We start from the raw sequence: 12037 nt of genomic DNA, 5'->3' as shown, positions 1-12037 counted from the left end.
CCCCTCACCAATTCGCCCAACGCCCCCCAAGCACCTGCTGCGCAATCGACCCACACCTATCCGTACCCTCGTGAATCAGCCCCTCCTCAGCAGCCTCGGCCGCCCACATCGCATACTCAATCCGCCCGTTTACCACCTGCGGATCCTTCCCCTTTATCCCAATATCCGCGTCCTTAGTTTTTTCGAGCGACTTCGCCATCTACCTCGCAATCTCAGCAAGCGACCGAGCCTGCGGCCTCCATTTCCTCACCGCTTGTTCCTCCAGCGCGACTAGGCGGTCCAGGTTCGAGAACACATTCCCATGGTGCAACGAGTTTGGCGCTTCACCAAACAGCCGGGTGGCGACCTCCGTTGTGCAATGCCGACGGCAACGTTCATCAAAAGGAGGAGTGACGGTGGCGATTCGGGCGCTCGGGGGCGCGTTGGCCCTCGCCGCGCCGTTGTGGTTGCAGGTGACGGCGCGGCCGCGGGCCAGTGGGCGGAGGTTGTATGCGGGGGCGTCTTGCATCTCACATTGGATGCTCTGCATGAAGCTGGCAGCTTCTGTGTCGGCGATGGGTGGGGAGGGCTTCGAGCTGATCTGGAGTGCGGCGATGTCGGGCATGGGGACGGAGACATCACTCATGAAGCTGAAGGGGTCGATGTCGTCTTCGGCGGGGATGAATCGTCTACTATCGTTGTTTTCATTGTTGTTTTCTTGCGGGTGTTCGTGAGTTTGGGTAGATGTGCTGCTTGTGGGAGGGAGGGCACCGGACGCGGGGTTGGTTGCGGCTGGTAGTTGGGATGCAGGCTGTAGGGATTAATTAACATGTGGGCGACTCTTTGAAGATGGAATAGAACTTACAACTGCATCTGGCTTGTCGTCATTGGAGTCGTGTTTATCCCTGGGTAGGTTCCCGAAGGGATTTGCTGGGGTAGGATTGGCTTGCCTTCCGTCTTTGGGCTGACAGCCTCCCCGCTTCGCTCTCGTGGTGCGTACCATGTTGACCTGACGTTAGGAGTGAACACGAGGACCAAGCACATGAGATAGAAGAGCCCACTGATTGCGAGGTGTGGCAGCTGTTGAGTGGAAAATGTTAAAGTTGCGGCGCAGCGAAAGGGCCGCGAGCGTTTTACAGGAAAACAAAACACTGTGAAAGGTGAATGACAAAAGGCTCTCTTTGTGCTTCGATGCCGGGCAACACATTAGATGTGTCCTTTCATGTGGGATACATATTTCTCACATGTCTTTTATACTATTCACAGGGTCTAGACGTCTGATTAGGTAGGAGTAAGACTACTTAGAGTATCCTAAGGGAAACTTCCGGATCTTCTCCCCGGCCGTTTGGCCACAGAAGCCATTCGCAAGATATTTTCCAGAGGTGTCATCTGGTATAGCTAGCGCACCTATGACGTGGGGAGGGCTCGAGTTTGCTATCTAAATGATTAAGTAAAGCCGAGGGAGAAGGAGAAGAAGGTAGATCAGTCGATTTCCTCAATGGCAACATCAAACATTCGGACTGATGTAGGCACGATCGACTTTTACGACTCCTAATGAAGGACTCTAGATGATCAGCTAAAGCACATCTTCAGTCAGTGGGGTGTGAGGATTGACAATTAGTTCCACATGAAAGCGGAAATGACACAAAGCTTCTTAGAAGAGAAAACACTGCATGTACTGTAGAACGTCTTTAAGATTGGATTGGAATATCAGACACGTATGTGTACCCATGTGCCAAAGATCGTAATTACCTGAGTTGACTTCAGGGCCACCAAGAGCTGCATCGAGAGGGACCATGTTATCTACACACGCTCAATATGCTTGGTGGTCGAACCTCCGGGCCCGGAAACACTCTTCCTCTTCTTCCTACTCTTCTCTCTCGTTTGATCAATACTCTGCGCGAACTTCGACTTCGCTCTGATCTCCGGACCCTTGCGATAGAAGACGTAGATTGGAATTGTGACCACGACAGAGATGCAAGCCAGAATGGTGCTGGCATACTCAAGCGGTCTGCCCGGAATGTTTGTATACATTGGCGTACTGTACAACGCCGCGATACCAGCTAGAAAGTCTCTTGCAAGGTCGTTACCTCCTGTAGCACTGGCAGCGTATGGCCCATAAGCGGCGGTCATATAGTCGATGCTACTTTGGTAAATTGCGTAGTTTGCAATACCAACCATGGTAGAAAAAATCATAGTAGCGATCCAAGGGATCCCGTAAGAAGGCCCGAGCGAGGTCCATGCGAAGCCGAAAAGGCCGATTGCCTCGAGAGGTGCGAGGAATAGGAGCCACCATAGGCGTACTTCGGGTTTGAGGCGGTCGGGGTCGCGGCGACGAATCTTGCGGAAGTGGTGAATGGAGGGCAAATAGGAGAAGTAAGCTAGGATATAGCCAACAAGGAGACTACATGAGCAGTGATGGTTAGCGAACGAAGGTTGAAAGTAGGAAATAAGGATAGATTTGCCTACGGGATGAAGGCCAGACTTATGCCGACAGTGCCAAAGCCCCATTGCTTGTATACTGGCTGGAAGGACTGGAGAAACGTGAAAATAAGCGCGTCGCTAAAGCCACTGAGTAGCGAGAGCCAGAGCACAATCGGCTCGGTGAAGAACATGTCTACACACATCAGTATATTGCTTGGAATCTGGACTGGGGAGGAGGCTCACAGAAAGGGCGATAGAAGATAGTCCAAAACTCTTTAGGCGAAAGCTTGCTCCCGAGGATTTCATTCGGCCCATAGATGTTCGGATCTTCCCCGGTCTTGCGTCTCCGCTTAGCTTCACGGTCGAGAAGGATCGTCGCACGCGTTTCGGGATTGAGTACGAGATGGACTAGCTGCACTCCTCCGCCGACAAGAAGCTGGGTCCAGAAAATCCATGGAAGGGACTTGTATTGCTGAACGAAGCCGCCGATGATAGCGCCGACGACTGAGCCACCGACAGAAGAGAGAACGAGGAACGCGACAGCGTATTCTTGGTCATCGGGCTCCCACATGTCTGCAAGGACTCCGAGGGTCACGGATCCGCCAGCAGTTGAAAGACCACCAAGGAAGCGACAAATGACATAGGTGCCGTAGTGCTTCGATATTGCGCAGGCTGATCACACGTGGTATCAGCAACGTAGGCAAAGGAAGGCGATTGAATTAATGGGGAGTTCTCACGGATTTGCCAGATGTTGACGAGGAATAAGCTGAGCTGCTGGATTGGCCAGCGCCCATACTCTTCGCTCCACGGAGCCCATAGTTCACATCCGAACGCGTATGCTACCAGGAACGTCATCTGCGGGATTCGTGCGACCTGCTGACTGACGCCGAAGTTTTCGGAAATGCTATCGACAGCATTGGCATACATGCTGGCATTGAGATTCATGGAGATTTGGATCAAGAAGACGACGCAGAGAATCTGCCATTTCCGCCACGTTGGAAAGCTGTAACCAAGCTTGTCCCAGGCATCGGAGTCTTGGAGCTCGACTCGATCATCTTTGACGATGCGATCTGCTCCTTTTTCCTGGACAACCTCACCTTCAACATATCTGTGCTCGCTTTCTGTTTCGGGGACCGCAGTGGCCATGGCGCATTGAAAAAAACAAGGCTTTGCGAAAGTGATGGAGAGAGATAGAAGTAGATCTCTTAGACCAGACAGAGGTACAGTATGGAGGTTCATACAACACCATACACGGACGAGACACTTCGAGAAAGCGGAAAAGGTTCTGAGACGTGATAGAAGCAAACTTTATCTGGTACCGTATCCCACCATTATGGATATGGGGACGACGTCAACGGCGTGGCGGGCGTTTCTCCCGAAGCCTTACAGGCTTACTTCTTTGTCTCTGCCGCGAGCAGACAGCGCCGATCGCTCGCGGTTAGCCATTAAGCGCCCAGCTTCTAAGGCTCGCCAACAAAGCCAAGACTACGCGGGGCCGAATGCCCATGCAGAGAAGAGCATATGCGATGTCATCGACATCGACGGTTCGAAAGGCGCATTCCCCTTGTGCTAAGCGAATCTTCTTGGCCTTGCGTCATGATCATCGCTCTGTCTTGTGATGCCGCATAACGCGGCCTTCACGAGCTTCCAAAGGCGACTTGAAGACATTCGTCGACGATTTTGAGATGGATTGGCTTTTGAGTGAATGTTGTACGGCAGAAGGAGGTTGGGGTAAGGTTTCGTCCGACGTCGTGGCAGACCCACTTGGCGCTGCGATCTCCCAGCGATTTTCTGTGGGGCGTGATTTCGCCCACGTGAGACCGCGATGACGACGTCCCTCCATCCCAGGTTCAACACCACCCCATCGACGCGTAACGCCTCCATCTACCCTCGAGATACTTCGTCGCATACGAGTGCCGACTCGATCCTTCACTCTGTACGGCTTTCCTCTCGGCGCCCACCATGGCCGACCGGCCGTCGACGCCACCTCGAGGTGGCGCTCGCCCGCAGGCTCCCATGACGCCTGAACAAGTGCGGCGCATGGTACGGAACATACTCCTTTGGCCTATATCCCCATGTGCATGACTGTATCTAACAGCCCTCAGGAAGAAGCGCGTCTGAAAGCCAAAGCTCTCCGAACTGCCGCCGACGCTGCGAAACCTCCACCTGCCCTGAGCAAAACCGCCCCCGCAAGCCTCAAGCGCGCCCACTCCTCCATATCCTCCTCCACAGTTCCTCCGACCCTTCGCGATGCCTCCAAGATCACACAACCTTCCGATCCCACTCTCCAGCCGGCCAAGAAATTCGCCCGCGATGCCTACATCGAATATGACTTTAGCAAGATGACAGATACAAAGGGCGGTTTCCTTTCGAAAGAAGACGATCCACACAACCGTGCCATGCGATCGGGGAGGCGAGAGGAAGAGAAAGAAGAGAAGCCGGCGCATATGACATTAGCGGAGTGGGAACGGCATCAAACGATCAAGAAGCTGCGGGCGGCACGGCAAGGGCCGTTTGAGCCCGGGATCAGCGTGCTGAATCTGGATAATAGTGCAAAAGATGGCAAGGACCAATGTAGAGAATGCGGGAGTCTGGAGATCGACTGGAAATGGGAAGAAGTCTTCGGAGTCAGCGTTTGCGCGCGGTGTAAAGAGACCATACCGGAGAAGTACAGCTTACTCACGAAGACGGAGGCGAGGGAAGATTATCTATTGACGGATCCTGAACTCAAAGACGAAGAACTCCTCCCGCATCTTTCTCGGCCGAATCCCCACAAATCCTCTTTCCACGACATGCAGCTCTTCCTGCGTTTTCAGGTGGAAGACTACGCCTTCAGCCCGAAGAAGTGGGGCTCTCCCGAGAATCTCGATGCGGAGTTCGAGAAGCGGCAGACCGTATCCAAAGCCCGCAAAGAGAAAAAATTCAACTCGAAGCTGGCTGATTTGAAGAAGCGCACCCGCGTGGAAGCATACAAGCGGAGTAAGCTTGCGGCAGCGCGTGGTGAGGGGGGCCGCGAAGCGCAATTCGGCGACAAGGTCACAAGGTATGGCGAGCGGCATGAGCATGAGTGGGGTAGAGCTGTGCTGGATCCGGAGAGTGGAATGAGCAAAAAAACGTGTGTGGATTGTGGCATGGAGATTGAGGAACTGGAGTTTTAATGCTAATGAATGATGTCTAATCCTCCTACGTGATTCGCATCCTGCGGCTTGTCACGTTGAACCTTGAAGCCAGGTCGCATCTGTGACCGCCTCTGACGGCGGCACTATAGTAGCGATCGCAATCTCCACCTCGTCCGGTTTGCAACGCTGAAATCGATAGGTACGTAAACATCTAGTAAGCTAGTGTACTTCTTTCAAGACCATGTCGATCTCTCAAATGTTGATTCTCTACCATATTCAAGTTTTTGGAACTAACGTCCTGCACGAAGGTGGTCCGCTTCAGGCCCCCATCTCGCCACAGATACTGTATCAAACTCTCCTATAACATCCCCAATACCCCCCAACACTACCAACAACCCCCTCAGAACCCCACCCCACGCTGCCTTTCAGTCCTCACTCCCTCCCCACCCCCACCACCAACCTCCACTTCGTCCTCCCCTCCACCTGCCTCACAACCCCCCCACACTCCTCCGTCCACTCATGGAACAGCCCCGCATGCGCCGCTCTAACCGCCCACCGCGCCCACGCAATCCGCCCATCAACCGCCTCGGGGTCCATCCCCTGCCGCTCGATCTCGACAGTCCGGTCGTCTTCCAGCGCGATGACCATATCCGTCGCGATATCCACCAGCGAGCGCTGCGTGGGCTTCTGGGCCTCGAGGGCGACCACGCGGTCTAGGCTCGACAGGACTTCGGTGTGGAGGCCGCTCTTGGGTGGGGATTGGCGGAAGAGGGCTGCGGCGATGGCGGGGGTGCAGTGGTGCGGGCAGGGCGGGGCGCTTAGAAGGGGGAGGGGTTGCGGTCCGAGAGGGGTGATGGGGGAGACTGGGGGCCTCTGGGGGAGATTTGTCGGGGGTTGGAGGCGTTGCGCACTGACTGGTGTGATAGGGGAGACTGGTGGCCGTGGAGGCAGGTTTGTAAGGGCGTCGATGTGCTGGGTGGAGTTGGCGCCGTTGCTGTGAGGGATCACGGTGGGCTCGTCTTTGGCATGCTGCAGAGCTGCCTCGCCGGTGGGCGCTCTCGGTGTGGCGTCGGCGTCGGCGCCGTGCGGCTCTTCGTGGGGAGGCGAGGGGGTTTTCTGAAGGCGGAGTCTTGAGATGTCGGGCATTTCGAAGGATATGTCTTCTATGAAGGGGTGGGGTGGGCTCCGCTGGGTGGCTGGGATGGTCGTTTCTCCGGGGTTATCTTTGTTTTCTGCGGCTTGGCCCGTAGTGTGCCCATGCTGCTGTGTTGAAATGGTAGCATTATGGGGTCCTTGGAAAGGAGCAGCATTGCCGAAGCTTGGTACGGGAAGCGTATCAGGATGTGGTGGAATATGGCTGTAGTCTACCGGCTTTGGCGGTCTCGGTGTCCGCACCTGTTTTCCCTTTTTCTTAGGCGTCTTACCGCCTGCGCCGCGCCGAGGAGTGTTTGCTGGCATGCTGTGGTAGTGGAGAGGGGTGGTTGCAGTGCAGGAATAGTTCCAATTTGGAAGTGGTGCAGTAACGTCTATCCATGCGGGGCGAAAAACTACCTGCGCCGAAAAATATGAGGGGTACTTTGACTTCAAGTAAGTGAAGCTCGGCGCACACGTCAATATTTGCTAATTTTCTATATAAGCTGTATGCTGTGGCAATTTCTAAACATATAAAACCTTTTATCGCTATAACTTAGGTTTACATCGTCGCATTCGCGCCCAATCTGCAGAGTGCCTTATCTTATAGTATAACAGTATCCCTTCCCTACAGAATCATTATTAGCTCTTACCGTTCCACGATACTTACAGATAGTCTTATCGAAGCCCCTGACACTTACCATAATGGCGAAAAGTTATTACTAACCTTATGCCTACTATGGAGCGCAGAGTTAGACAAGGTCGCTATCCCGCTCGGTACTTCTAACCAGCACAGGTTCCAATTACGGCTAGCCTACGGCGATCCGACCGACATAGATTACTTATGTCATCGAGCAGGCCAGGCTTGTGGCTGTTAGGTATATAGCTGTGCAGACGCTCGGACTAACTTACGGAGTTGTTAGCAATGACACTGATAACTGGTATACATCTCGAAGTAGTATCTGCTCTTATAGCTCCTTACAAACCGGCGAAGAACCCATATTACAGTAGGATAGCCTTAGTTAGGTTTAACGGTTTTTCATTCGCAAAGCGTTAATAGTCCTGCCTCGGCTAGTCTATATAACGACAAATTCAACACGTGCTCTACGTTTGATAGCGACAGTGACCTAGTAAATATATAGGACTAATTAACTTATACCCAGCCTAGCTTCGGTGGCACGTTCTCTAATTGCGACGCTATGTAGATGCTCTGCCTTCCATCGCTCTAAAGTAGCTAAAGAAGACCTTAAGTGGGGATGGTTAGGCTTGAAGACATGCTGGCAGAGTCGAACACACTCTGTTAGTAGATATAGCGCTTCAGCAACCTTACCCTGTTCTTTCCATGTTATGGCAAGATTATTCATGCTGGTTAGCGTGTCTGGATGATCGGCTCCTAGCTTCTTCTTGCGAGTCTCCATCACTTGCACAAACAGCTCTTCCGCTGCATCCCACCGGCCTTGATTCCGGTAAGTCGACGCCAGATTGGCCATGCTGGTCAGCGTGGAAGGATGGTCGGCTCCCAGCTTCTTCTCGCGAGTCTCCATCACTTGCACCTCCAGCTCTTCCGCTGCATCCCATTGGCCTCCAAGCTTGTATGCTGATCCTACCATCCCCATACTCCACAGCGTGTCCTCGTGCTCTTGGCCTAGTACTCTGCTTCTTACTTTCATCGACTTCAAAGCAAACTCCTTAGCGTCAGGAATATTGCCTGTCCCCTCTGCATACCATGCTGCACGATACAGCAGTGTGGCCCATTCTGCTAGTGACGATTCTCCTTCTGGCCGCTGCCCTACAGCCGACTTGGCGTGCGCGAAAAGTGCCTGACATGCTACCCAATTCTCATACTGTCCTGTGGGAAACGCTGCGCAAAGGTTGCTGATAAAGTGCTGCTTCCACTGCTCGAGCATGCCGTTGGAGTCAAGCCACTTCCGTGTAGCCAACTGCACTAGTGCGTGCATCTCAAAGCTTGTCCCATCAATGTTGACAGAGATAAGGCAGAAGTTTCGCAGCGCCACCACATCCTCTTCAAACTCGTCCTCGCTTAATTCGTCCTCGCTTGTGCTAGACTGCGATGTATCATCTTCTTCGTGGCTGTCTATATCTTCCTCCGTTTGGTCCTGCCGATTGAGCTGAGCGCCTCGCTGCACGGCTCGACTCCGCAGCACACTCTCGGGGATCCCCTGCCGGTCGAAGAAGCTCATCAACGAGAGCAGGTCCGCTGCTGACGGCCGTGTCTGCAGTATATGCTCGAACGAAATTTGCCATGTGACGATAATGCAACTTTTCGCCTCCCAGTCTCGCCGGAGTTGGCCCTTGTCATGGTTGAGAAGGCTCGTTCGCTTGCGCTCGCTCCTGCTAAACTCATCGAGGTATTTTACCACCGAGCATCGAGGCGCTTCCTCCGAGATGTATGCCGCCGCTTGCACAATAGCTAGCGGCATGTACTCAAGCGCCGCTACAAGCTTGGCAATATCACTGTCATCTCCCTGTACTCCTAGCTTCTTCTTAAACAGCGCCTGCGCCTGCGCCTCGTCCATCGGCTCCACAGTGATGACGTCGCGCCGCTCAACCAGCTTCAATGCTGCATCCATGTTCCGTGTCGTTACGATGATCGAGCCGCGCTCGCAGTGGGGGAGATACTCGCGCAGCGGTCGGGAAGCGGTTCTCGAGTCGTCAGTAGGCTGCTGCCCTTGGCCGTCAGCCTGGACATGTAGAAGGAAGCGCGCATCGTCTACGTTGTCGAGGATGAGCAACCACGGGTCCTTGCAATCGCGCAGCCAGTCGTGTACCAGCTTGAAAATGTTGGCTCGCAGGTTCTGTCGCCCAGCCATCTTAACACAGTCGGCGATGTCGCGATAACTCTGCTCAAACCGGGCCGCGTTGCTGGCATGCACCCAGAACACCCACGTATTATGCGGCCGCTCGTGCGTACGATAGGCATGCTCAATAGCAAGCTGCGACTTGCTGCTCTAATGTCAGCGTGTGCTGTGTCGATACTGTGCTCCACGTACCCAACGCCGCCTAGACCAACGAGCGCGGCCCGTGCACAAGAAGCGGCGCTTAGTTGATAGAGGTGGTCGAGTGTCGTTCCTCGCTCGACAAAGTCGGCGTCGCGGGCAAAGGGTATCACGATTGATGGGCGTGGTGGAGTCTCTGGTCGCTCTTAAGGCGGGGTCTGTTAGTCTAGTGCTCGCTCGGGCCCTGCAGACTTTAGGCGGTCCCACAACTCACCAGGTGGAAGGTAGAACTCAACCGCGCCGTTGATGATGCCGGCTTGGAAGCCTTTGTTTTTATCGCCGAAGGATATTGCGGATGCCATGATACTTGTAGCAGGAGTGCGGTAATCTGCAGTGGTGTCTCTCGCAAAGCCTCAGCTGGACCTCAGCCTGGCGGTTCTCCTGCGCTCGTGCATTCGCGCTTAGCCCCATTGGACCGTCTTGGTAAAGCCGTGCATGTACGCTTCAGCTTCAACCAGTATCCTTTTCGTCTTCTTAGTCTGACATCTACTATATCGTCTGCCTCTCCGACTTACTTTTTGATCGTTATCACATAAAACATGCCTGATCCTCTTAGCATCACCACTGGTGTCGTGGGTATTACTGTCCCAGCCTTACATGGCATACGGCTGCTTCTGGAAGACCTAGAACAGTTCAAAAAAGCGTTAAAAACGATCAAGCGCCTACTAGAAGACGTGCAATCTGTCGATACATCGCTCCAATTGCTTCAACCTGTCGAGGAAAGAGAATGGGACCTTCTTGGCGCAAGCGTAGCGGAGGAGTTAAAGAAAACGATTAGCAGCTGCACGCAAGCGTGCGATCTCTTTACGACCAACCTTCAGCGCTAAACTAGACATTTAGAAGATGGGGAACTAGCATAGCAGGATCGAACAAGTGTGGGGTTCTTTAAGAAAGGACAAATTAGGGCTATATCGGAGCAGCTTTAAAACTGCAAGCTCTCGAACAATTCGGTCATGAGTATAGCGACCTTGTGAGTAACTGCATTTTCATGGCATATTGCGAGATTTGAGCTAATCTTGCCTCATAGATACAACTCTGTCCGCCATACCCACATAACGGAAGATATCAAGAAGATAATAGCTACAACACAGGCCAAGGTTAAGGATGCTATGACTACAACGAATAAGCAGCTGGTAGTATCGGAGAGCAAGCTCGAAGAGCTGAACCTCAGCAACGACAACAAGGAAGCGGCTGGGCCTAAAGAAGGCAAAACTAAGGCATTGCGGCAACTTAAAGAAGAACGCAAAGCGGTATCTGCATCACAGAGGCTGCTGGATGAGCTGCTGTCAAAGACGCAAGAAGACGCTGTTGCCAAAGCTGCCGCGAAGAACCAGGGCATTTCGACCACAGTGACCAGCGTGACGTTTGGCAATTAGAACTCGTGCCAGCAAGCTGGAGTCATCAGCGGTTGGACCAACTTTTGGGCGAAGTAAGCATAACGCCTTTATAGAATTCTAGAGGGAAGTCAGGATTTTAATCGAAGATATGTGACCTCTATATTCGGTCGATACTCTATCCAGATTGCTTGAAATGCCCCATCGCGCTCTGCTTCTTACGGCCTACTTGGTCAATATACTACTCTAAAACACGTTGGATCCTTGCTCTGGGCCAGCAGACTTCAACGTCCGGCTGATGATGTAGGTTTGGTACAAGCGTCTCAAACTCGTCCACAGGAAGTTCATCAACACTATCCTAATACATCCGCGCTACGGGGCCCTCTATGGCGCGACGGGAGCCTCCGCTGGCTCTAGCACCTCGCTCATCCGCGCCGCTTTCCTCTTTGCCACTGACGAAGCCGCATCTACCTCTAGTGACAGATTTTTACGCTTACGACCGCGATTTGCCTTGCTTGCAGAAGCTTTCTCCTTTGCAGCACGTTTCGCTCGCGCCTCCTCAAGATCCTCATAGTTCATTACCTTCGCTTTTCCTAGGACTACAGATTAAAAGTAGTAGTAACCTACTATTAGCACTAATATCTTTAATAGCAGTTACTATTATCCGCTTAATACCTGCGCCTCTATAGTTTTATAGATTATTTTACCTACTAGAACTTTAATAGAGCCGAGTATATATAGTATATCCCCTATTTTATCTATATTATATATATTCTCTACTAGAATAGCCAGATTCTATAGAACTAACCTAATTACCTTAAACTAGGTAAGGCTAATTTTATTAGTTATCTATTTATTATTACTAACACCTATTAACTAGTTATATAGTATAATATTATTCTTATACTAAGCAGCTTAGTATATTACAGCATTAAAGATGGGCGCTAGTACCTGTACACCCCCTTTTTAGTAGTTGTACACCCCCCTTTCTAGTAGTTGTACACCCCCTAAACCCCTGTCGTTTCACCGCCCT

The 12037-nt window shown here is 52.5% G+C and overlaps 6 protein-coding genes across 6 annotated transcripts; 2 read left to right on the top strand and 4 right to left on the bottom strand.

Moving 5' to 3' along the window:
• Positions 1-37: 37 nt before the first annotated feature.
• On the bottom strand, positions 38-982 carry BDZ99DRAFT_550942 (uncharacterized protein; the record flags this gene model as incomplete). Its single annotated transcript, XM_033726999.1, has 2 exons — positions 38-790; positions 845-982. 2 exons carry the CDS (start codon positions 980-982, stop codon positions 200-202), a joined length of 729 nt encoding a protein of 242 aa, XP_033569578.1. The 3' UTR covers positions 38-199.
• Positions 983-1629: 647 nt separating this feature from the next.
• BDZ99DRAFT_512432 (MFS general substrate transporter) lies at positions 1630-3549 on the bottom strand (the record flags this gene model as incomplete). Its single annotated transcript, XM_033724632.1, has 5 exons — positions 1630-2383; positions 2449-2596; positions 2647-3075; positions 3141-3458; positions 3501-3549. 5 exons carry the CDS (start codon positions 3547-3549, stop codon positions 1783-1785), a joined length of 1545 nt encoding a protein of 514 aa, XP_033569577.1. The 3' UTR covers positions 1630-1782.
• Positions 3550-4268: 719 nt separating this feature from the next.
• Positions 4269-5691, top strand: BDZ99DRAFT_503804 (DNA repair protein). The gene is made up of 2 exons (XM_033723989.1): positions 4269-4446; positions 4509-5691. Exons 1-2 carry the CDS (start codon positions 4366-4368, stop codon positions 5559-5561), a joined length of 1134 nt encoding a protein of 377 aa, XP_033569576.1. The 5' UTR covers positions 4269-4365; the 3' UTR covers positions 5562-5691.
• Positions 5692-5933: 242 nt separating this feature from the next.
• On the bottom strand, positions 5934-6980 carry BDZ99DRAFT_550939 (uncharacterized protein; the record flags this gene model as incomplete). Its single annotated transcript, XM_033726998.1, has 1 exon — positions 5934-6980. The coding sequence occupies one exon, from the start codon at positions 6978-6980 to the stop codon at positions 5955-5957; it is 1026 nt and encodes a 341-aa protein (XP_033569575.1). The 3' UTR covers positions 5934-5954.
• Positions 6981-7687: 707 nt separating this feature from the next.
• Positions 7688-9492, bottom strand: BDZ99DRAFT_468813 (uncharacterized protein). The gene has a single exon (XM_033721350.1). It carries the CDS (start codon positions 9482-9484, stop codon positions 7802-7804), a length of 1683 nt encoding a protein of 560 aa, XP_033569574.1. The 5' UTR covers positions 9485-9492; the 3' UTR covers positions 7688-7801.
• Positions 9493-10209: 717 nt separating this feature from the next.
• On the top strand, positions 10210-11046 carry BDZ99DRAFT_512429 (uncharacterized protein; the record flags this gene model as incomplete). The annotated part of the gene is made up of 2 exons (XM_033724631.1): positions 10210-10463; positions 10698-11046. 2 exons carry the CDS (start codon positions 10210-10212, stop codon positions 11044-11046), a joined length of 603 nt encoding a protein of 200 aa, XP_033569573.1.
• Positions 11047-12037: the final 991 nt, after the last annotated feature.

This window comes from Mytilinidion resinicola, assembly GCF_010093595.1.
Source record: "Mytilinidion resinicola strain CBS 304.34 unplaced genomic scaffold BDZ99scaffold_31, whole genome shotgun sequence".
NCBI classification, from domain to species: Eukaryota; Fungi; Ascomycota; class Dothideomycetes; order Mytilinidiales; family Mytilinidiaceae; genus Mytilinidion; species Mytilinidion resinicola.
The sequence above is the reverse complement of the archived record's forward strand: the minus strand, read 5'-3'. Positions and strand labels throughout refer to the sequence as shown.